The sequence below is a fragment of the Chrysoperla carnea genome, chromosome 5, assembly GCF_905475395.1.
Source record: "Chrysoperla carnea chromosome 5, inChrCarn1.1, whole genome shotgun sequence".
NCBI lineage: Eukaryota > Metazoa > Arthropoda > Insecta > Neuroptera > Chrysopidae > Chrysoperla > Chrysoperla carnea.
Genome location: NC_058341.1, coordinates 7,961,508 through 7,985,277, shown reverse-complemented (window position 1 = coordinate 7,985,277; position 23,770 = coordinate 7,961,508). Strand labels below are relative to the sequence as shown.

The 23,770-nt window shown below is 27.0% G+C and overlaps 1 protein-coding gene across 4 annotated transcripts in view; it reads right to left on the bottom strand.

The window, feature by feature from the left end:
- Positions 1-23,543, bottom strand: part of LOC123301651 (serine/threonine-protein kinase SIK3) — a 46,074-nt gene extending 22,531 nt beyond the window's left edge. For all 4 annotated transcript variants that reach the window (XM_044884484.1, XM_044884486.1, XM_044884487.1 and 1 more), the window contains exon 1: positions 23,343-23,543. In XM_044884484.1, the coding sequence (XP_044740419.1) occupies positions 23,343-23,468 (126 nt within the window). In that variant the 5' untranslated portion in view covers positions 23,469-23,543. The remainder of the gene's footprint in view (positions 1-23,342) is intronic.
- Between the last annotated feature and the right edge of the window lie 227 nt (positions 23,544-23,770).

The following is a 23,770-nucleotide window of genomic DNA, read 5'->3' as shown; positions in this document are numbered from 1 at the left end:
AATTACTGTATGAATGGGATATATTATTTAACTGTGTAATTGCCTACACAATTGTTTGAAAAATTTTTATCAAACATTTTCAAACAGCACGTGCAAGCATGCTTTACGTATTTCAAATAAATAATTTCATCATAAACCACATAAACCACCTCTCTTTTACTACGTAACAACACGAGTTTTTCAAAAATTTTCATTTATTGTTAAACATTATTTTCATGTTTAAAAATTTGTAATCAGTAGATATGTATTCAATGTATGCAAGCGTCTTAAATAATCTGAGACATGCTAACAATTATTACGTCTGTAAGAATATAGGACCGTAAGGTAGTGCCAAAATTTGAGGACCTCATTTTCTCGCTTATGCCTCAGAGGAAATGAAAAAGTATTTAAATATTGACTAAAATAAAGATAAAATTTGCGTGGTTTTCACGTTTCCACGATGATTCGGAAGGCTCCAATCAATTGCAAATTTAAGAACAGAAAAAAGGTATATTACTTTTCCGAGCGTTGAAAATTTAATTCATCTGTCAATGATTTTCTCATCGACAGAGAAAATAAAATCTTTTGAAACATGAAAATCGAAAAATTGGATTGTAGAGGCTTCATGTTCTGGGATTAAAATTTAATATACTCCAATCTTCAAACTTCAGCGATTCAATCTACAAATAGATTTTTTCTTAGTCGATATTGATTTATATGTAAAATAGCAATAACTCGCCCACTTTCACGATCTCACTTATGCCTTGCACTCCACGCATAACACTCGAAATATATGTTGCTTTTTATTATGAAATCAAATTATTTTGCTTTCTTTATAAATTATTATGTAGCCTATGTGTTATTCTGACTTAGGATCTATATTTATTGTAAAGTTTCATTAAAATCCATTCAATAGTTAAACAAGAATATCTCTACGAAAATGTAACATATATCGTGCCTGAACATCCCTTTCATCCAGGAAATCAGGTGCCATTTTCGTAGTCATAATCGTATTCAGCGACCATTAAAGCCTCCGAGTAACGAGTTTTATCGAAATATGTTACATATTATCGTAAAACTTCTTACAAAAAAACCGCCTTAAGGCGAGGCGAGATACCACAACTTCGCGAGACTGTCGAGAGAAGACTTATGTTATTCTGAAAAGTTTCTAAAACGGAATTTTAAAAATATTTTCATGATTATTTGTAAAACTTTTCCAGTACTTTAAGTCTCAACTCAGGTACATAAGAACAGTCACATAAAAGACATAAACACGTAATGTACACAGCCTGCAAATGAAAGTATACAAACAGATAAATAAATAATAATTAGTGTAAAATTTCTTATAAAATGTCAAGGTTTAAGAGACGTCACGATCTTGAAATTATTGAAAAAAAAATATATATGTAGATGAAAAGAAAAAATAGAGAAAGAAAATGATTTGTCATATGAAATTTATTTAACAAGTTGTAGTATAGTGCACTGTATACACACTTAACAGTCAACTCATAAACTCAACTGATTAGTAAACAATTTTCAATTGAAATTATTGTTATTATTATTATTATTATTATTACATTCATATATTGTTATTATATTGTTTGTTTGAATTACTTATGTACAATTCAATTGATTCGTATATAACTAAAAAAAAAACATATTAAAAATTCATAACGTAGGAGCTGCGTAAGCTTAATGAATTCTTTTTTAAGAAGAACAATTTTGTCAAAAAGTTTTGGATTATATGGCACGGTAAGAGTATAAGAACTTCTAGTGAAATAAGGTATAATTTTTCAACTCAACTTTGTACACATTTAACACTCAGTGAGTGATTAGTTTTTTATAAATTTCTACTATAGTTACTTCTGTCACAACCACAATAACTATATTCGTTTCCGTTGAACAATAGTATTTATTTAATTTGCGTTAAAATATCTCAACAAAGAAACGGCTAATATTTTTGATGATTTTTTTCTAGAATTAAAAAACTTGCTAAAAACACGACCTCTCCAATGCTCTCCATGTTAATGATTCGAATTTTAATTATGTTTATCTGGAGTTAGAGTACGATTAATCGTATTACAGTGGAATTTCGATAACTCGAACTCCAAGGCAAATGCAAAAAATTTCGAGTCAATGAGTATTGAAATGGCAAGTAATTTGAGATACTTACAGAGTATTTAATTGCTAAAATTTCGACTTAGAAAAGCGCAATTATATTTTACTAATGACTTACGGATTCTGCTTTTTGAAATTATGAGTTACTGAGTTTCCATACGAGGTAATATTAACACATCGCATGGAAATGACATTTTCTTCGAGTTACAAAGTTTAAATAATTCGATATACCGTGTATTTACGGGTTCAGCGGAAGGGAATGGCATTTTTTTTTTACTAACTGAAGTTTACGATTTGCGGATTTTGGTTTTTCGATCCGGTAGAAAATATTTCGCTATTTCCTTGGTTAAACATTCCAAAAGCATCTTTCTTAATTTCGACATATACTAGGTGGGATTACTGGATATTTGAAGAAATTTTTGTAGAATTCTATCAAAACCAAGAGCTCATTTTCCTTGAAGAGAAAATTCACTAATACTGTCTTTAATGTATAACAATAACACTTGTGTAATTGTACAATTCTTGTAATTATACATAATACAGATTAGAAGATATGCTATTTAGCTAACTACAAATTGGAAAAATCTAAGAGCTTTTGTACAAAAATCTGATGAGGCTTATTATAGTGTCATTTGAGAAAACTTATATTGTTCAATGCTAATCTGCATAGTAAAAATAAAATTAGGACTTTGAATTGTACAATACACGCAAGAAACTTTGAAAACGTTTTTCTCGAATATGGCATTTCATACTTTGTCAACCAATAGAGGATAATCCTGATGTAGAATTGACCATATTACCCATAAAAATGTAAAATAAGACTTGATACCACGATAAAATTTGAAAGTGAAATTAAAATTGAATAAAAAAACGAAGAAGTTATAAGCAATCAAAGATTGCATTCAAAGGTTGCCCATCTTTTTTTAGCAAAACAAAGTTTAATATATAATCTCAATAGCGATACCCACGTATGACGTCACTAGTTGGTTTCTTACTCTTTGTTTAATTAGGAATTTTAATACATACTAGTTAAGATTTTTAATAAACAACTTCACTTTTCTATTCGTGAAGTGAGAATTTTTCATCTGAAGTAATAAAAAAATTGAGATCGATCCCCTATTGTCATTAAAGAGTACTCTCATCCTATTTAAAACTTCTACCAAACTCAATTTCCCAGAAAAGAGATCAAGATCAATCTTACATGTTTTTACTTCACCAAATTGTATAAAATAAAATAAATTTGACTCTAGTTATTTACAAGTATATGAGAAATGTTTATCTTAAAAAAATATGTATTATTGCTACTGTTTTCAACAATAATACAAATAAATAAAATAAAAACCTATAATATGATTGTTATTAACCTCTTATTAGTTCAAGGTTTCTCATAAACAATCATATGTTTTTACCATACAACAAACAACATACCTAATACCTATAATACTATAATACTATGTGTTTTTATTATAATAAATATATTATTGTGATTTATAGATTTATTATATATGTTTGTGTGTATAATATGTTAAGTATCGATCGATTTATTATTTTATTATGAACTAGTTTTGATTTGAGAAAGGGTTGTGTTTGGTTTTCATTGTTATCTGTACAATTGTTGGGTTGATTTTATATAAATTGGTTTAAAATGACTTTAAAGAGCAATGCAATCATACATTTTGAATATTTGAAAGCAATCTCCAAAAATAAAAATAAGTTTTAAGTTAAAATTATCAATCATATTTATTACAGGATAAAATTACAGATTAATTTTAAACTTTATAGAAAAAATATTGTAAAAATAATGCATTGTCACTTAATAAACCTTTTTAAATAATTTGGAAAATATATTTTCAAAGAAAATGAGTAAAGGGTTAACACATGTTAAAAGGATATCATAAAATGGACAATATTATTTGTATAAATTAAATCGCAATTAGGTCCCTAATTTTAGTTCATTTATTATTTTGAAAAATTTTAGATATTATTAACAGTCAAATTACATTTTTACAATATATCAAGGTAAGTATACTAATTTTAGTCCCAAGTTTGTACCGCTTAGAAATATTGATACTACGAATAAAATTTTGATATAGGTGTTCATAAAATCACCTAATTAACCCATTTTCGTTTGTCTGCCTGTCTGTCTGTCAGCACGGTAAATGAAAAACGAAAAGAGATATCGAATTGAAATTTTTATAGCGTATTCAGAATGTATAAAGTGAGGTTTAGTTCGTAAATGAACAACATAAACAGGTCAAATGGATCTTGAGTGAATCTTGTTAACTCACATATATCAAGCTTGTAAACTGTTAGAAATAGAACAAAAATTTAAATGTAAAAAAAGATCCTTATAAAACGATTAATAAATTTTGTTTTAAACATTTTTTCGAAAATTTCATTTCTTTCCCGACGCAAACTAGGAAAAACTTAAATAAATGCAATTTTGTTAATATTTGAATTAAAATGGTCCAATTTCTCTGTTCGCGAGAGTATATTTAATATACGTAAGTAAATAAAATGTCGTAACTTTTAATAAACACTTCATATCAAAATTTTTAATATAAAACACGTGTGTGTGAATTATTTCACATTCACGTAATACAACATATTATTATGTAATTGAGATTATAAGAAAATATGGTGATTCAGAAAAAAAAATTTTTATTCACACATGCGGCACATGTATGTACAATTGGTTGCATAATGTAAAAATTTTCTTATATTGTTCACTTATCACACTTGTATGATCATCAATGTTCATTGTGGTTTGTTGAGGCGACAAGTCTTTTTGTTCACATATTAATCAGACAATTAATTAATTAATTAATTAATTTCAGAAAATGTAGATATTGTTTTCTAATCAATGTGGATTTTTATACTATGTATACAGTTTGGCAACCATCTCGTTGGCCATTTATAATATATGAAGTAAGAAGAGTATAATATATGATATAAGACGTTCTTATGTATAAAACAAAGAAAAAAATCATAGCAGTGTTGTATAACAATCACATAGCAAGGCAAGTTTAGTTTGTCAATTGATAGCGTACATTTAAGGCTCTGTTTCCTATGTGGTGTGATCGTTGTCAATAGACACATCAAACCCCCCTAACTACGTGATTGCTATATACAATACTGCCGTGTTGTTTTCTTTGTTTTACACATAAGAACGTCTAATTTCATATATTATACTCTTGTTACTTCATATATTATAAATGACTAACAAGATGATTGATAAAATGTTTATGAACTATTGTGTAATTTCAACCGTTAATTTATTATTTGATTTTCATGGATGATTGTAAAAAAAATTTTCACTAAAATCATAATTTTTAAAACAATCTAATGCATTAATTAAACATATTATTAACAAATATATGTGATAAATAATATAACTTTACTGTGAACTCCACACAACCTCTATGTACAGACTGAGATAAATATTATATTCGTCCACACATAATAATCTATTGTTTATTCACTTCAACCTATTCAAATCATGAAGAACGAAAAGAAAGCAGTTCAAATGGTGATTTAAGGATGTATGAGCATGACAACAATGTTTGATTTAAAGGCTCAAAATTTGTTTGTAGGTAGTCTTTTACTCAAAGAATATGTGGTTAAAATTTCAGCTTAGGTATCCGTGCAAATTTTTAAGAAAAAAGTCATTAAAAATCGATATAAAATACATTGGCTCTTATGGAGGAATCTCAAAAAACGACATATTTTGGAAGTTTTTGATAATTTTCATTTGGAATGAATGAAAACAAATTAAAAAAAAACTTTTTAATAGAAAGTAAACATATTAGCAATGAATTAGAAAAGAAAAAAACTAAGTGTCACCGTCCATATAAGGGATGTAAGAGCAGGGTAGATTAAGGGTTGAAATTATTTTTATCTCATTTTCAACTTTGATGATGAATTTTGTTATAACTTCATGAATGTAGACGAAAAATAAGAATAAAATTTTTCGATATGTGTCTTGGTTTTCGAAATATCGAAAGATAAATAATTAAACAAAATTTTCAATTTTCGATATTTTGAAAATTAAGCCAGATATCGAAAATTTTTATTCTTACTTTTCGTCTTATATCGTCAAGTAATAATATAAATTTATCATCAAAATTGAAAATATCTATTTTTAAATTTGTGCCCCCACTACCATGCTCATACATCCTTAAATGGGATGGAATGCTTAAATAATATTCTATAGCTAACGATAAAACGTCTTGTGTAGCTAAAAAGAAGTAAAATACCTATTTTAACGTCACACTGAATATAGAAGTCAAAAAATTCATTAGGATGTGTCTTATCTGAAAAATTTTAATTCGATTGAGTATGAGTTTTGTAATCTATAAAAGGTTCAGTACACTGTTTACCAAATCTTTTCTATAATTCATCAATTTTTATCTCCTAATTAAACAGAAAGCTCCTAATTAAACAAAAAGAGGTTACATATACAAACTCTGAGAGACGGACAACAATCTTTGATTGCATATAAATTATTTTTTTTAATAAATTTTAATTTAACATTCAAATATTGTTAAGGTGTCAACTCTAGTTTTACATTTTTATGGATACTATGACAAATTTAATCAACCCAATTATTGGGTTGAGTGTACTGAACCCTAAAACAATACCAATACGTATTACTTTGTATGTAGCATATATGTATATGATATGATGTTATCTTATCAGTATAAATGATATCTAAATAATTTACTTTTGTGTTAATGTGTGTATGTATCATCCATCAGAGTATGTGAATGTAAGTGTATGTAATTAAAAATCAATATATTATTATTATTAATATTAGTTTTGTGTGGTGAGGAAATGTGTTAGCATTTTACATATTTAATATTTATTTATTGTAAAATAAATTATTTATTCACTAATATCATTTTATTTATATATTTATAAACATATAAGTGTATATACATAGCAGAGCAAGCAGTATATGATACAAGCTTTTTATTCATTGATTTACCTTTTTCTTTGATCAGTTTCTTTAACGAAAATTATGAATTGTTAATGATTTTTATTTATACTTCACAAATTAATTAATGTTTGACAAAATTAGAAGATAAGAAAAATGTAAATATCTTTAAAAATATTCAGAATATAAAGGGAAAAGTTGAAATAAATTTGAAGAACTAATTTGATGACGTAATATGGGTATCACTATAATATGAAATAACACAAATATTAGTTTGACAGATATATTCATAGACATCTGGTTATAATAAATATAAATACTTATTATCTATGTATATATTATACCCAGCTGTCTACACTGAACTAACTGATGATCTATGACTCATACCGCTATGACATCACAGCAAGACTTACCCGCATTTTAGGTCACGTGATATACAGTTTAAAAATTACGATTTTTAATTTTAATATTTTAAAAGAACAATGTGCTTTTATGACTCGAAATCAGAATATTTAAGTATATTTTTACATAAATTTTAACTTTTTTTCAAATTTCATGATTTATTTTTGACTAACGATAATACCCTATTAGAAATTGGATTATAAGTGAGTTCTGAAAACAACAGTTTCTCAACGTAAAACATTAATAGTTAAAATTTTTTTTTTTAAGCATTACTGATAAAATTATCAAACTGAAAAGTCCTGGTAATATCTACAAATTGCAAATTGAACAGTAGGGTTTATGGTCTTATGAACATATGTACCAAATTTAATTCCTTGAATCCAAAATGCAAAGAAGGTCGTAGAAAATTTAAGTAAACGTCCGAACTATGATACTGAATTTGATGTAATGATACTATGTAATTAAAGAATACTATATTACTATACTCAGTGGTATTTTAATTATTGACAGTCTTGTATCAATTAAAGTCAAATAAATCTCTCATGATCATTCATTTTAAATTGAAATCTGGGTCAAGTTTGAAATTTCAATTAAAATCAAAAACTAAAAAAGTAAAAAAAGATTACTTTTTTTTGATGTTAATGAAATTTAAATAAAAATTAACAAAAAATAAAAAAGTAACACCAAACACGCTAAAAATTCGTGAATAATTTATACAAATTTTACACTTATGGTCACAAAAATTGAGTCAGTGAGTGAGTCAAATATATTTAACATGTTCGGGAAATTTATTGGGTTAAAACAAGTTAAAATTTTGAAAATTTTCGATAAGACTATCGTACAATAAAGGTTATTAGACGTTAGACAGTCCTAAATACAAAATTTAATCATTATATGACTAATGGTTTTTGAGTTATGAGAGATATCCAAAATTTTCGACATTGCTGCAAGCACGGACATACAAAAGCGTAAATACACAACTAGACGTTACAATAGTCCGAAATTATTTTGCCAGATAGAAATATTTGGTAGGATCCATCCAAAAAATTTTGAATTATTTAGTGATTCGGTTTCAATATTTGCGTGTGTACATCAAATTTGAAATATTTAAAAAAAAACATGCTTATATTTATTGAACATTGCATGATTGGCTCTTACAAAGTAAATTTTAAAACGCAAAGAAAAGAATGGTCCTCAAAGTATTTCAAAATTTAAAAAAATCCTTTCTCTCTAAAGCTCAATAAAAAATTATATTGATTTAAGTCGTTTAAGTTTCGTTAAAACTACTGTTCATGAATTATCATTAAATTGCATTCAATCGGCGTCGAAATTATATCAGATTTCCATTTAATGTTCAGTTTTCGAGATATCGCCTGAATATTTTATGTAGACACTGTTCATTCATTTATTCAAATCGACTAATAAATTAAAGTAGAGAAAATTAAAAGCAAATCTAATCATTTGTTGACATCAAAGAAACTTACTTTCATTCTTTAATATTTGGTCATATTCATCTAATAAAATTAATTTGGCGTATCTAATCAATGACAATATAATAATAATCAAATTATAAAAAGAAAAATTAATGATAATAATAAAATTTTAAACAACAGTAGTCCAGTAAAATTAGTTCCGGTATTGTATATCAATTTACCAATTGCACACTTTTTTTTTTTTTTTTTAATAAAATTAATTCAATTGATAAATCTGTAGGTGTCGAATTGTATACCCCGCGCGCATAATAATTAATCAATTGTTTTACAGGGTGATTTCAGAATAGCATTCGAGAAAATATACAAAGTGAACCATTTTAAGCTATTACAGCTCATTTTATAGTTAACGAATCAAAAGATAACTTAAGGACGTTCATGCGTGTACCTGTTTTGCTATGTGCGTTCATAGGGAAACAGTATGTAAATTTTAAAGAATTTTAAATTAGTAGAAACTAGAAATTTTTTTTGAAATTCTATTAAAAGTTTAAATAATAGTTAACTGGTAAAAGTTTCAAGTATGGTTATCGATATAATTTTTGAAAAAGAACTATTTATATTCTCCATTTAGTCTCATGTTAAACCTTACTTTTAGTCACTTTTTAAACTTAAAATTTAATGAAATTAATTCGATAACAGGATATTTTTCCTCATTTAAATCATTTTATATCATTTAAACTATCACTTTATCATATTGTTTTTAATTTCTCTACTAATATCGTTGACGCATGAACGTCCTTAAATAAAAGTTTCAGAGTTTGATGGGGGACATCATGTTCTGACATGAGATTGGATTTAGTTCTCCTAGTTGCTTTAAGAGTCAACTTAGATCCTAAAAGATAAAAGATAGAATTACACTTTAAATTAGAAAGTTGATCCATTACTAGCTTGATACCCGCCCGCTTCACTGGACTTAAAAGTAAAAAATCACCGTTTTATAGCCTTTACCTTTCTTTATTCGCTTATCCCCCTTCCACAACACTTGAAGAAATTGTTTTACACAGCTAAAATATATGCACAGTTTTCAATTGTTTTAAGTGTAAAATAGTCAGAATTCATTGTGTATATCAAATGGTCATGAATTGTTTAACATTTACTATTTTAAAGAGTGTAAGAAACAAACAAACATCCTAACTTTCACATTTATAATATATGAGGATTGCATTTAATCGAAAGAAAATACGCTTAAGAACAATTTTTAGAAAAAAGTTATCAAGGACAATAAAGGTCTTTTGCCTGTGTTAATATAATAAGAAAGCAATCAACCGAAGAAATGATTATCCATATGCATTTGGTTTTTAAGTAAAATAGAAATAAAATATTTTAGTGCAAAAACATTAAAAAATTATACTTTCACTATACATTTATTGCCGATTCATTTCTTTAAAAATCAGACTGTATGATATAGAGATGTATTTTAATTTTGTTTGTGATAACTCTTTGTGAAGTGAAATCAACAGGTAGTGCTAGCTAACTAATTATTATGTTGGGGAATTATTAAAGTAAGATATAATAATAATAATAATAATTTTAATTTGTAAAGGAACAGAATGAAACGTGACAATTACATAAAATATGATTTTTAATTATTATTTCATGTGTTGTTGGTGCTAATCAAATGATATAATTTATATACATACATGTCGATTATAAAATATCTTCTTTTGTGTATATTATGATGTTAAAAATTATTATAGATTTATAGTGCAACAAGTATGACATGTTCATTTGAATGATGGCTTAAAGAGTTAAATAAATATATTTATCCAATCTCTATATATTATAAATGTGAAAGTAAGGATGTTTGCTTGTTTGTTATGCTTTCACGTAAAAACTACCAAATGGATTTGAACGAAACTGTACAACAATATAGCTCATACATCAGAATAGCACATTAGGTTGCGGGTTCGAATCCAGGCAGCGGCAGTGTGAATAATTAAAATTAATGGGGGCGGTTGAATTGATCACATTGTCGTCGCTTGGATAAGAACGAAGTAACCGACTCCACCCACATCAATATGTAATTGTAAATATGTTTGTAAGTTAAATAAATATAGATTAACAAATGATGATGTGGGTTACACTGACGGAGGTTAAACCCCGTTATTATCTATGATCATTATTTTTGACCATAAATTAAAGAAAAAAAATTTAAAATAGTAAATATCAAACAATTCATGGCCATCTATTCTGATATACTCAATGGATTATGATTATTTTACTTTATTTATTTAAGCTGTGTAAAACAAACCCTTAGAGTGTTATGGAAGGGGAATAAGTTAGATCAAGACAGGTGGATGCTATAAAGCGGTGGTTTTTACTTTTAAGCCCAGTGAAGCGATCGGGATAAAGCTAGACCTTAATAAATATAAAAAAAAATTTAGAAATTAGATTTTTTTTTAATTGACTAGAGTAAAATAGTAAATTGCTATACATTCTTCAATTGTTGTACAGTGAAGTGAATAAATAATAATATTATAAACCACAAAGTATTTTGTATACAAACAAAACTTTCCCTTGTTTAAATTATTTCAAAAATCAAATCATTTGTATTTCCTTCAATAAATAATATTATAATATTATGAGTAATTTAAAAAGAGACTAATTAATGCTATTTTATTTTTCACTAGAGAGAAATATTTCTTCAAAATATTTGTTCTTACAAAGTACCGGGTGTATCACAAATAAAGGATGATTCAAGTTGAGTTTCCTAACTTTAATATGCCTCTGGGCAGGAGTTTGTTCGCCCGAGATAATTTTCTATGACTTTTCGCAAGTATTGGGGGGTTATTTTTGCGAATGTTCGCTTTTAGATGCTTCGACGTTGAGGATTTGTTGATATAGCCACGAGTCCCAAAGAAAACCCCCCAAAAAGTAATCCAATGGTATATTCTTGACTGAACGCATGCTACGATGAAACACGCCTTACCCTAACTCCAATCCTTCTAAAGAAAAACTAATAATTCATTTTTATAGCCCTTTAAGTAAAAAGACAAAATTTCCAATCAAACAATAAAAATTTTATATAAATTTATTCAAAAACATTCAAAAAAACAAGACTCAATTCAACAAATTTGATGTAATTTAATGGTAAATAAATTTAAACAATACCCGTACTTAAATTATTATAATAACAGGAGAAAAATACCGTTAAATAACTTTTTTTAAACAAAAGCGAATCAAATAATAATATTTCAAAATCGTGTGAAAATTGTTTGCATTGTTGGTGTCCCCTTTGCTCTTATTTACCTATTTTATTGCTTAAACAATCTTCTGATCGACTTTTGTATTTTTTAGGGTTAACCTAATTATAATTACCTTATATATCGAAATTTATCGAATGTGGTCTCAAACCATAGACAAATTTATGTTTTGGAATTGGATAAAACTTGGTACAAAGAGTAAACTGACCCAAAATTACGAAAATCGATTACATTTGACAATGGGTTCAATATTTTCTATGGTATTAACCAAAATCTAAGATAAAGCGCAATATTTTGGCAAAAACACTTTCGGCGATATCTCGAGTAGACACTACCTATCTAAAATAAAGATCATTTTGAATTTCTTTATTTTTGGCATCCATAAAAGCCTAAAATTCAGGTCACAGATATAACCGGAAAAATCATTAAAAAATTGATAATGATTTGGGTATCAATAAATAGATTTCATTCAATTAACCTCACGACAAAATGGGAAAATTAGATGAAAATATTTTATATTTTGAAAGTTTCTCTATCTAATCTCTCTTTTTAACAACAATTTTCTGAATTTTTCCTTTCCTTAGCACTATTTTTTTTTACTCCAAGATAATAAACCGTCTATATTTTTATCTTATCAAAGAATTACAAATTTTTATCATTCCAAGAAAAATACTAAACAATATTGTTTTGATTTTTCCTTGATTTTAAAAACATTTCGAAAAATAACAAAATTCCATCAAATCGAATTAATTTCGTTTTTTTTATAAATTGCAAAAATTTGATCGTACAATTTAACCATACGATTTAAAAAATATATTTGCAAACAAAATTTGGCATTGGACGAAACTTATAAATTTTTTATCAAAATCACATACACGTGATTTAAATTGATTTGAGACACTGTGATGTCTGTAAAAAATGATAACTACAGTTTTTTTTTCGGTATCCTTGAATTCGTACACAAGATAAGTAAAATTTATACAAATACCCATGTATGATAATAATATTATTGTTTAAATATGTTTAAATACACCAGGAGCCAGGCTTGCCAAATTTTTATCAGGCAGAAGTATTGGGAAAATCATTTGGCCATACGACAATCCGTAGCTTAAAATGGAATTACGATAATAGGTTTAAGAAGATATGCAAGGATTGAATAATACTAGGGATTTCAATAAAACTTGATAAATATATTTTTTGATTAACGAAGTTTTCAAAAACCACAAAAAAAAGCCTAGGTTTTATCGGGCTTTTTATTATTTTATCGTTCAAAGTTGGCTGAAAAAATGATGAATCATATAGGTTATCCTTTTCAATTGGATATTTCTATATCAAAAAATTTAGAGAGTATGATAAAAAACTATCTAAAATATTTAGACAATCTTGCAGTTTATAATAAATGCCATAAAAATATAAGATTGTCGATGATATAAAACAAAATTTTAATTTAATTATGAGTTCATCGAAGATCCATCATTTGATGAACAGAAACGACTATATAGTTAGAGTATTGATGATTGAAGAGCGATATCTATATAATCAAATTTATAAGCATCACTTGCACACAATATATTACATATTTTTGTAATTGCGTAGAATTGTAAAGCTAAAAATAACTCATTACTCCACTACAAAGCATGATTTTGGTTTATATGTGTGTACCGTGCAATAAACCAAAACTTTTTTACAATACTGTAGGTTTACAATCACCTTAATGTTAAAAAATTGATCGTGGAATCAACATTTTAATGCGTCTAATAATCTAAATATTTCTGCTAATACGACCTGGAGAAATTCAAGACTAAAATTTCGTAAAGAAGAATTCGTTTGATAACTGGGTTGCTCTAGTATACCGTCTGCATAATTTTAAAACATATTGACGAACAATTCTTCATTCAATGTGAACTTATGGATTCATAAATCTGAAACCACCAACGTGCTTTAAGTTTATCTCTTTCCCGTCAATCATTTCTTCATTTTACCGATCTAGGAACTACATATAGTTAAACACGGATATAAGAAAATAATACATAAATTAACCGCTCCTTATGCATTCAAATACAAATTAACGCCTACTTTCTTTAAGTTGGCAACATTGTGATTTTGAAATGAAAGTACCTATATCGTAAGGTATATACAAAAACCAAATGAAAAAAATTCCCATTGTTTAAAATTATAATTTTTATTTAAGTAATTTTCTATAAACAATTGTTATTAATAATTACATAGATAATTACCTTTAAACTATACGTAACTAATACAGTTAAATCTGTTTATAATTCGAAATTAAAATAACATGTTAGAAATTTCGAAATGTGCACATATAACGAAAAAAACTACTGGTGATTTTGAAATTTAATATTTCGAAAAAATCTAGTTTTGGTGGGGTCACCATGGTTTGGAAACACCTGTTCAAAATCGGCCACCGAAAGTAAGCAATATGGGTAGTCAGTACTTGAATGAGAGATCTTCTTAAGAACTTGAAGAATAGTTGTTTATAACAATTGTATATCTAGTTAGCCATATAAAATATATGAAATAAGATGAGTTTTTATGGACGTTCTTATGTATAAAACAAAGAGAGAATATGTACTGTGTGTTATGATTATATGTTACTGTGTGTGATTGGTATTATATGTGTACAACTTCAAGTGGATGAGTCCTGCTGTATTCATTCATGTGTACACATATACAATCCCTCTTTGTTTTATACATAAAAACGTCCATAAGAGCTCATATTTCTTCATATAATATAAATGGCTAACGATATGATTTACAAACAGTATAAAAAATTTAGCCTCCGTATATTAATTACCACAAAACTCGAAAAGTAGTCAATGGATTGATTTCAAATTTCGACAGGTCGTTGCATTTATACTCCATATTTATAACCAAGAGCGTTTATCAGTGTTTTTTTTGGTTGAGGGGTTAAAAACGTAAACTTAAACAGCTCAAACCTAAAAATTTAACACTGAAGATGTATTTAAAAAATTAAAGTGCTTATAAAGTGATAAAAATTTAAAAATGATTCTAAAAAAACATGATTTTTTTGGGAACGTCCTTAAACAAGTTAAAAGAACGATCGACATCGATATCGACGTTCGACTGTATTCTACATTCTAAGATCGTAATAAATTTCTTGTATGTATCTAAAACACAAACCAACAATAATAGTATTGATAACGGTGATACCACGTGACTTTAGGAGATCCTTAAATGAAGCATGAAATACTTGTAAATAATACACTATACTACATATATACCAGGTACAGCAATATTAAGATAAGGAAGGTAGAGTAAGAAGCTATCACGTTGATCGGTTGTGTGAGGAGCTTGAGCATGTTTTAGAAAATGTTCAAGATATATTCAATTGATTATGTTCAAATCATGTACAATTTAATTTTTTTTTTGTTCTTTTTATTAATAATTCTAATTAATTAAGGTAATATTATTGCGCGGAATTATATTACAAGAAGCTTTCTCTCAAATATATTACAACATCTAAAGAAAACAGGTGAAAACAAACAATTGACTGAGTTAATTGTTGAAAAACTATGCATAGGCCATGTTAATTACGGAATCGTTGGTTTTTTACGCTATTTTAAGTTAAGTCGTGGATATACAACACTGTGACGACTGTGGTGTCACACACACATAACTATTCCTATATATAATGGCATACTGTGTAAAACTATAATGTTTCAGCTTAATTTGCGCCCTCCCAAGTAAACAATGCTGTTTTAAAAAAAGTTTTTAACAAAAGCTGCAGACCCGCAAGACCCAATTTGATCTATGTTTCTCATTTACGAACTCGATTTCACTTTTTAAGTCCTAAGCACGCTATCAAAATATCAGCTTGATATCTCTTTTCGTTTTTGAATTATCGTAAGGCGAATGGATAACCGAAATGGATTTTATGAACACTTATACCAAAATTTTAGACAGTCATAGAGAGTGATGGGTCTCATTTTTTAAGACACTTAACCGAAGTCGGAACTTTAAACTTAACCTCCTACAAATTAACAAAAAGGGTCGATTCTTAGTATTTTGTCTAGATTCAAAGATGGTTAGAGATATCGAAAGAAGTTAACACCCATACAGAGATTTTCATGACAAAATTTGAATTTTTTGTTTTTCATTATTTTAGTCTATACTCAGAACTTGAGTAAGACAAGTAAGAACATGTTGCCCCCATCACACTCTGCAGTTATTTTTTGAGTGGTTAACTACAAGACGATCTATTAGCCGTAATGATAAAAATCTAATCGCGAAGCAACTACCTTAAAAACCACTCTGTATAAACACCTTTAAACAAAATATTATTAATGTCAAAATCTCATTTAAGATGGCTAAATATTTTCATAACTAAAACACAGTTAATCTACTTTTTTTTAAATAAAAAAATAAATCTCTAAAAAAAAAGACTAAAAAAATTATAATTAACTAATTTTTTTTTATAATGAAGATAAGTATTGCACAGCTGTTGACAGACATAATAGGTCGCATGAAATTATAATAATCGTGATTAAAGAGTAACAGTGTAACAGTGTTTTTTTTTAAAGTGACATGAGACGTTCTAATAAATTAAAAAATTGGTTGTAATATGAATTAGGTACTAGTTTATTACGGAGTGTCAAATATTATATACTTTTTGTTTAAATAAAACATTAAGGTGGTTGCATTTTGTTAAAATATATCCCCTTAAGGACCCACAATAAAAATATTTAGCTAGATTATAAAATTATTAATTAGCTAGACCGGTTTCGATTGCTTTGGCAATCCTCTTCAGTAGCATTAAACCTCTTAAAATTAAAAAAATCTTAAAATAAAAAAAATATTTACAAATCCGAAAGAGACCGCATCACACTGAAACAAATAATAATAAAATATTACCCTTAAAATTAAAATAAAATTGTTTACCCGATTATAATAATAATAAATCTTTATGTTACACCCTCTAAAACAATGTAACTGCCTGCTTTCACCTGAAACACAATAAAATATTAAGTTTTAATCCTAAGATAGGATTATCGTTATAAATATATCAAAAAACCAAAAAATAAAAAACACAGAAATAAAAATAAAGAGAAAATTGGATTACCAACAAATTAAAAATTTTATCCTCGGTATACCTAAAACAGAATAAATAATTAGAATTTTGAAAAACCTGTAACAAACCAAAATAAAATTAAATGAAAATAAGCAAATTAAAAACAAAAAATAAAAAATAAAAATAGAATTAATTAAAAAACAATAGAATAAGTATTACCAAATGAAGTAAAATGGTGTACCTAAAACAGAAGAAATTATTAATTAGCGTACCTAAAACAGAAGAAATTATTAATTAGTGTACCTAAAACAGAAGAAATTATTAGTTAGTGTACCTAAAACAGAAGAAGTTATTAGTTAGTGTACCTAAAACAGAATAAAATATAAAATGAATAAAAAAATGAAATTGAAGTAAGCAAAATTATAAAACAAATAAAAATACAAGAAAATAAGTTGAAAAAATAAATAAAAATTTTTACCAAATGACAAACTGAAACAAACAAAAATCAAATTAAGTAAAAATGATAAGCAAAAATAAAAAATAAAAATTAAATCAAAAAATAATAATAGGAAAGATAAATAAAAAAGGTGAAAAATAGAATAAAATATCGTATCTCGACACAACACAAATGAAACAGGTAACAAAAAGAAACACTGCCCAAATTGTGTTGTGGGCAGTGTTTCTTTTTGTTACCTGTTTCATTTGTGTTGTGTCGAGATACGATATTTTATTCTATTTTTCACCTTTTTTATTTATCTTTCCTATTATTATTTTTTGATTTAATTTTTATTTTTTATTTTTGCTTATCATTTTTACTTAATTTGATTTTTGTTTGTTTCAGTTTGTCATTTGGTAAAAATTTTTATTTATTTTTTCAACTTATTTTCTTGTATTTTTATTTGTTTTATAATTTTGCTTACTTCAATTTCATTTTTTTATTCATTTTATATTTTATTCTGTTTTAGGTACACTAACTAATAACTTCTTCTGTTTTAGGTACACTAACTAATAATTTCTTCTGTTTTAGGTACACTAATTAATAATTTCTTCTGTTTTAGGTACGCTAATTAATAATTTCTTCTGTTTTAGGTACACCATTTTACTTCATTTGGTAATACTTATTCTATTGTTTTTTAATTAATTCTATTTTTATTTTTTATTTTTTGTTTTTAATTTGCTTATTTTCATTTAATTTTATTTTGGTTTGTTACAGGTTTTTCAAAATTCTAATTATTTATTCTGTTTTAGGTATACCGAGGATAAAATTTTTAATTTGTTGGTAATCCAATTTTCTCTTTATTTTTATTTCTGTGTTTTTTATTTTTTGGTTTTTTGATATATTTATAACGATAATCCTATCTTAGGATTAAAACTTAATATTTTATTGTGTTTCAGGTGAAAGCAGGCAGTTACATTGTTTTAGAGGGTGTAACATAAAGATTTATTATTATTATAATCGGGTAAACAATTTTATTTTAATTTTAAGGGTAATATTTTATTATTATTTGTTTCAGTGTGATGCGGTCTCTTTCGGATTTGTAAATATTTTTTTTTATTTTAAGATTTTTTTAATTTTAAGAGGTTTAATGCTACTGAAGAGGATTGCCAAAGCAATCGAAACCGGTCTAGCTAATTAATAATTTTATAATCTAGCTAAATATTTTTATTGTGGGTCCTTAAGGGGATATATTTTAACAAAATGCATAATACAGCCCACAGAAATGCTCATCTTAATTTGAATTAAGGTGGTTGGTTACATATGAAGGTTGTTCATAAGTTCACCATGCATTTATACAATTTATAATAAAATTTGAATATTTTTCGTCCAGTGATTAAATCGAAATCATTTAAATATGTAATATAAGCAGTTAATATAGTTTTTTATGATGTGTGGGATAATATACGGCCATGGCCAATATTGTAATATATGATCGAATCATTTAAAAAGTAGGTGTTAGGTGTTATAGGAATTAATAGAGGTATATTAAATATATATAGAATATAGATATATAGAATATACATTATTAGTTGTAAAAATGTTCGATGCCAATGATTTACCAAACACCATTCAACTTGTAAAAATCATCTTTAAAAAAACACTTGATTAAGAATATATCGGATATAACACATTAAGGGTTCAGTAATCATCGCGTCTTATTGTCAGTAAGCAATAAGACGCGATGGTAATGAAAAAGTATATATAATGAGGTTTTTGACCCTACTGAATCAATCGCGAGACATTCGCACTTTTTTTTCAAACTCAATCATTGGGAACTAATTACCCCTAATACATATATATTTTGTTGTCTCGGTTTTTTAATTAACTATGGTAATTATGACCCAAAAGTCGTGAAAATCTAGCTGATTTGACTCTTAGGCAAATATTTTCTAATTAAGTGATCGAAATCGGTCCGTGAAATCGCACGTCATTTGAGATTATGGACGATATCTCAGCAACTATGCTTCCAATCATCAAATGAACCCGATTTTTGTTTCTTATAGGTCAAGTTCACCCTAGGAACTGAGTTTTATCGAATTTAGAGTCGAAAACTATTTTTCGATTTTTTGCCATTTTCCTAAGGGGTACCCCTTAGAAAAAAATCGAAAAAATCAGGAAAATATTTACGTTTTCAATTTCGATAAAACAGAGTATATTTTAGGTTATTTTAACCCGAAAAATACAAAAATCGACTTCATTTAACGATTGGTTTATTATTTTCTATGATAAAATTCGAAATCCTATATTTTGAAAACATTTTCGATAATATCTCGAGAACTACTAATCTTACATTTTCGACATCTCGAGAACCATTAATCTTATAATCGAATGAACTGGATTTTTGTGGTTTTTGGATCATCTTTACTCTATTTATTTCAATATCCGTGGAAACGATAATTTCTTGGCATTTTTAGCAAACTAAGATTCCCAAATCGACTGTCATTTAATCGAAAAAAATCATAAAAGACTGTGATTTTATCAATATATTTGTCAAACAAATAAAAGTATATTTATTGGTCGAATTACTACGGACCCAAATCATGTATGGGAAAACTAAACAAAAGTGATGCATATTCAATCACTAGAATTCAAAAACACGCGAAACGTAAAAGAACAAAAGCATTTATAGTTTCCAGTAAAGGCCATTAACTTTGTAGAATTATATGTGTCTGTTGCAAGCAAACTACCTGGAACACACACAAAAAAAAAAGATAAGATGCTTGCAAAATACTGGTTGATCTCATCAAAATTATTCACGAAGGAGAAAAAAACATTCATTCACGGTTGACAGTTAGCTTTAAGTCTCTAAGTAGTTAAGCTATATTTCCAAAAAAAAAAAATAATGCTAATACAAAATTCATCTTCTTTAAGCCCCCCCCCCCCCATTCCTTAAAATAAGTTATTAAGAGTTTTGAAAACGAAATAATTTGTTATCTAGAAAAAATTTCAAAAAATTTTTCAAATATTAGTAAACATAAATGGAAACGAAAGACTGTCATAAATGTGTTGATTTTTACTAATTTACTAAAAATATTTCAAGCACTGATATTCAACACTATCTATACAGGGTATTTCAACAATTGACTCAATCAATTCTTTATTTTCACTTGTTTTAAACTATTAAAAGAAAATTGGCCAAAACAGTTATTGAATTGTATACATTTCTAATTTTTTTCGGCTATACAAAATTTGTTCAAAATTAGAATAATTGTAGCCCTAAAATCAAAGAAAAATCCAGCACTTAATAAAAAACCTTTGCATTTCCTGATCGTTTTTCAAAATTACCATACAAGTTTCATTTCCTATTAGATTATCCATAAACTAAAATTTTGACAATAGATAATAGTCATGATATCAAAACTAGTTAAAACTGGTTGAAAAATCAAGGGTACAATCACGTCCACTTGTTAATCTATTACAGTCTCTAGAGTACACATCAAAATTTTGAATCTAAAAATATTTAATTCTATGTTTTCTAATCTTAGGGAAGGTCAAAGGTTTATAGGCTATATCGCATTTAAAACAAAAACTATAACAACTAACATAGTTAATTGTTGAAATACCTATTTCACACCTACATATAAATAGCATGTAAATACTGAAATTATTTGAGTTTACGAAAATTCAGGTACCATCTTAAATTTAATTCGGTCTTGTTAATGCAAGTTTATTTCGAAAAGAACGATAAATTTTGGCGTGAGTTTTTTCCAAGATAGAAGAGATAACTTATTCGATAAGTCCATAAGCAATGACTTTCGAATCGCCATAAGTTTCGGTTTTGATATCAAACATATCGTAAACATATTTTGGCATTTACAGGTAAAAACTTTCTTGCAGGGGACTTATGCAAGATGATTACTTCTACTTTTTCGGTGTTCGGATTTTTAGACACCTTTTTCTTTATTATTTTGTCAAATCGGTCGAAATTAATTTCTTACCAAGAGTTATGAATTAAGAGATTTACGTAAGATCAGGACACATTAGGATGCCCCAATTTTTTCAAGGATTTCAAGGAGAAAATAGAAAAGGTACAAATCATTGGACAAGTAAAAGGTTAAGAACAAACGAAAAATTTGTAAACGATCTCTTTTCGGTACGTTATCCACGCGGTTTACTCGAAGACATCCTTTCACTTCAATTAAAGTTCAAATACTTCTCAGCTTCCTCAAAAGACAGCAAAAAGAAAATGAGGCACCGGAATGTAATTTTTCAGGTGAAAAAAGGCGAAATATTTAACACTGTTGGGTTGGGTTGAGTGTAACACGATTCCTAAATATTAATCAACAAGAAAAATAGGACACCAAAACAATAAAAAAAAATCCATCACACTCGTAACAAATAAAATTACTTTTTTTTGTAAAACAAAACAACAGCACACTACGCGCCTTAGTGATAATAAAATAACTTGATGAATTTTAATACTATATAAAATAGTTCAACATATATAACATCACAAAGTTCATAATTTGATAAAAAATTCACACACCACAATTCTAAAACTTTTTTAGTTAATCCAAAAAACATTGTTAAAACAAGTGAAAACAAACAATTGACTGAGTAAATTGTTGAAATACCATGCATAGACAGTGTTGATGACTCTATCACATAACACATACATAACTAATAGTCCCATTCCTAATTTGCGCCCTCACGGGTAAACAGTGATATTTACGAAAAAATGTTTCAAACAAAAGTTGGTTATTTTTTTATAAGGAATATTTTTTATATTTAAACTTTTATTCTATCTCCAACGGTTTACAAGATGGATCCTACGGACCCAATACCCAAATGACCTATATGGCTCATTTACGAACTCGACCTCACTTTTTACGTCCTCAGTACGCTGTAAAATTTTCAGCTTGATATCACTTTTCGTTTTTGAGTTATCGTGATGACAGACGGACAGACGATAGACAGACAGGCAGACACACGGAAATGGACTAATGAAGTGATTTTTTAAGCGTTACAAACTTGGGACTAAACTTAATATACCCTGCATATTACATATATGCATGGTATAAAAAAGAGTTCCCAAAAAACAATAATAATACAAACAAAAAATTTTGATTGAAAAACAATAACAATAAAATCTTTTTTTTTTCACATGTCTTATGATAATTAGATAATTACAAATTTCAATTGTTTAATAACAAATGGCTTTGTATTTTTTTGGAATTACATAATTCCAAAAAGGTTTTGCACACACACAAAAAAAAATCAAAATAAACCCCGATAATTTTTCTCTAATCAAAACAAATGATAAGATTTCTCAAAAAATGAGTCGATTTTTTTCAACATAGACTAAATAACTTTTTATCTAAATCTTTATCCCAATGACAATCCGTAATTAATTGGTATGATAAAAAATTGAACACACAGAGGCATGAGAGACATTCCAAGGTTTTTCCAATCATGTATTTCCAAATTGTAGCCACAAAATGTTAACAAAAAAAAAAACAACTGATAAAGACCAAAGAAAAAAAAATTTGTAACATAACCTTAATATTACTTCACTTGTCAAAATCCTACATTTTAACAAAAAAAAATATATGTTTTCATTTTATTTTCAAAAATATTCCATTGAAAAGATGATTAATTGTGGTTGTTTTGAAGTCGAAATGAAAATCTTTCAATAAAAATGTCAAATACAAGAAAAAAAACTTACCTTAGTATTAGTAATAACATGGGTAGCTAATCGAACCACAGCAAAATTACCTTTACCAATTGTCTTTTCTAAATCGTAATATCCGACACGCACTAACTTATCTAATTTACCACAATTTGTTGCCATGTTTATATTATTTTTTTGTATTTAAATAAATTTTTATTATGATTTTAGTGCCCGTGAATGATCGTCAAATGAATTTATTCGATGTCAACACTACAGTCGACTTTCATGTACTGATTAGTTACCCTGGTGCACACCAGGTCCCGCTAGTATACAATGTACGTCAGTCGTATTACGTCATTACTACAATCCATTACAATTGAAATATGCATATTTTTTTTTATGTAGACAAATTTTCATTTTTAATGAGCTTTATTAACATGTAATAAAGCTCAATTATAAAAATTTTTTTATGTTAAAAATTT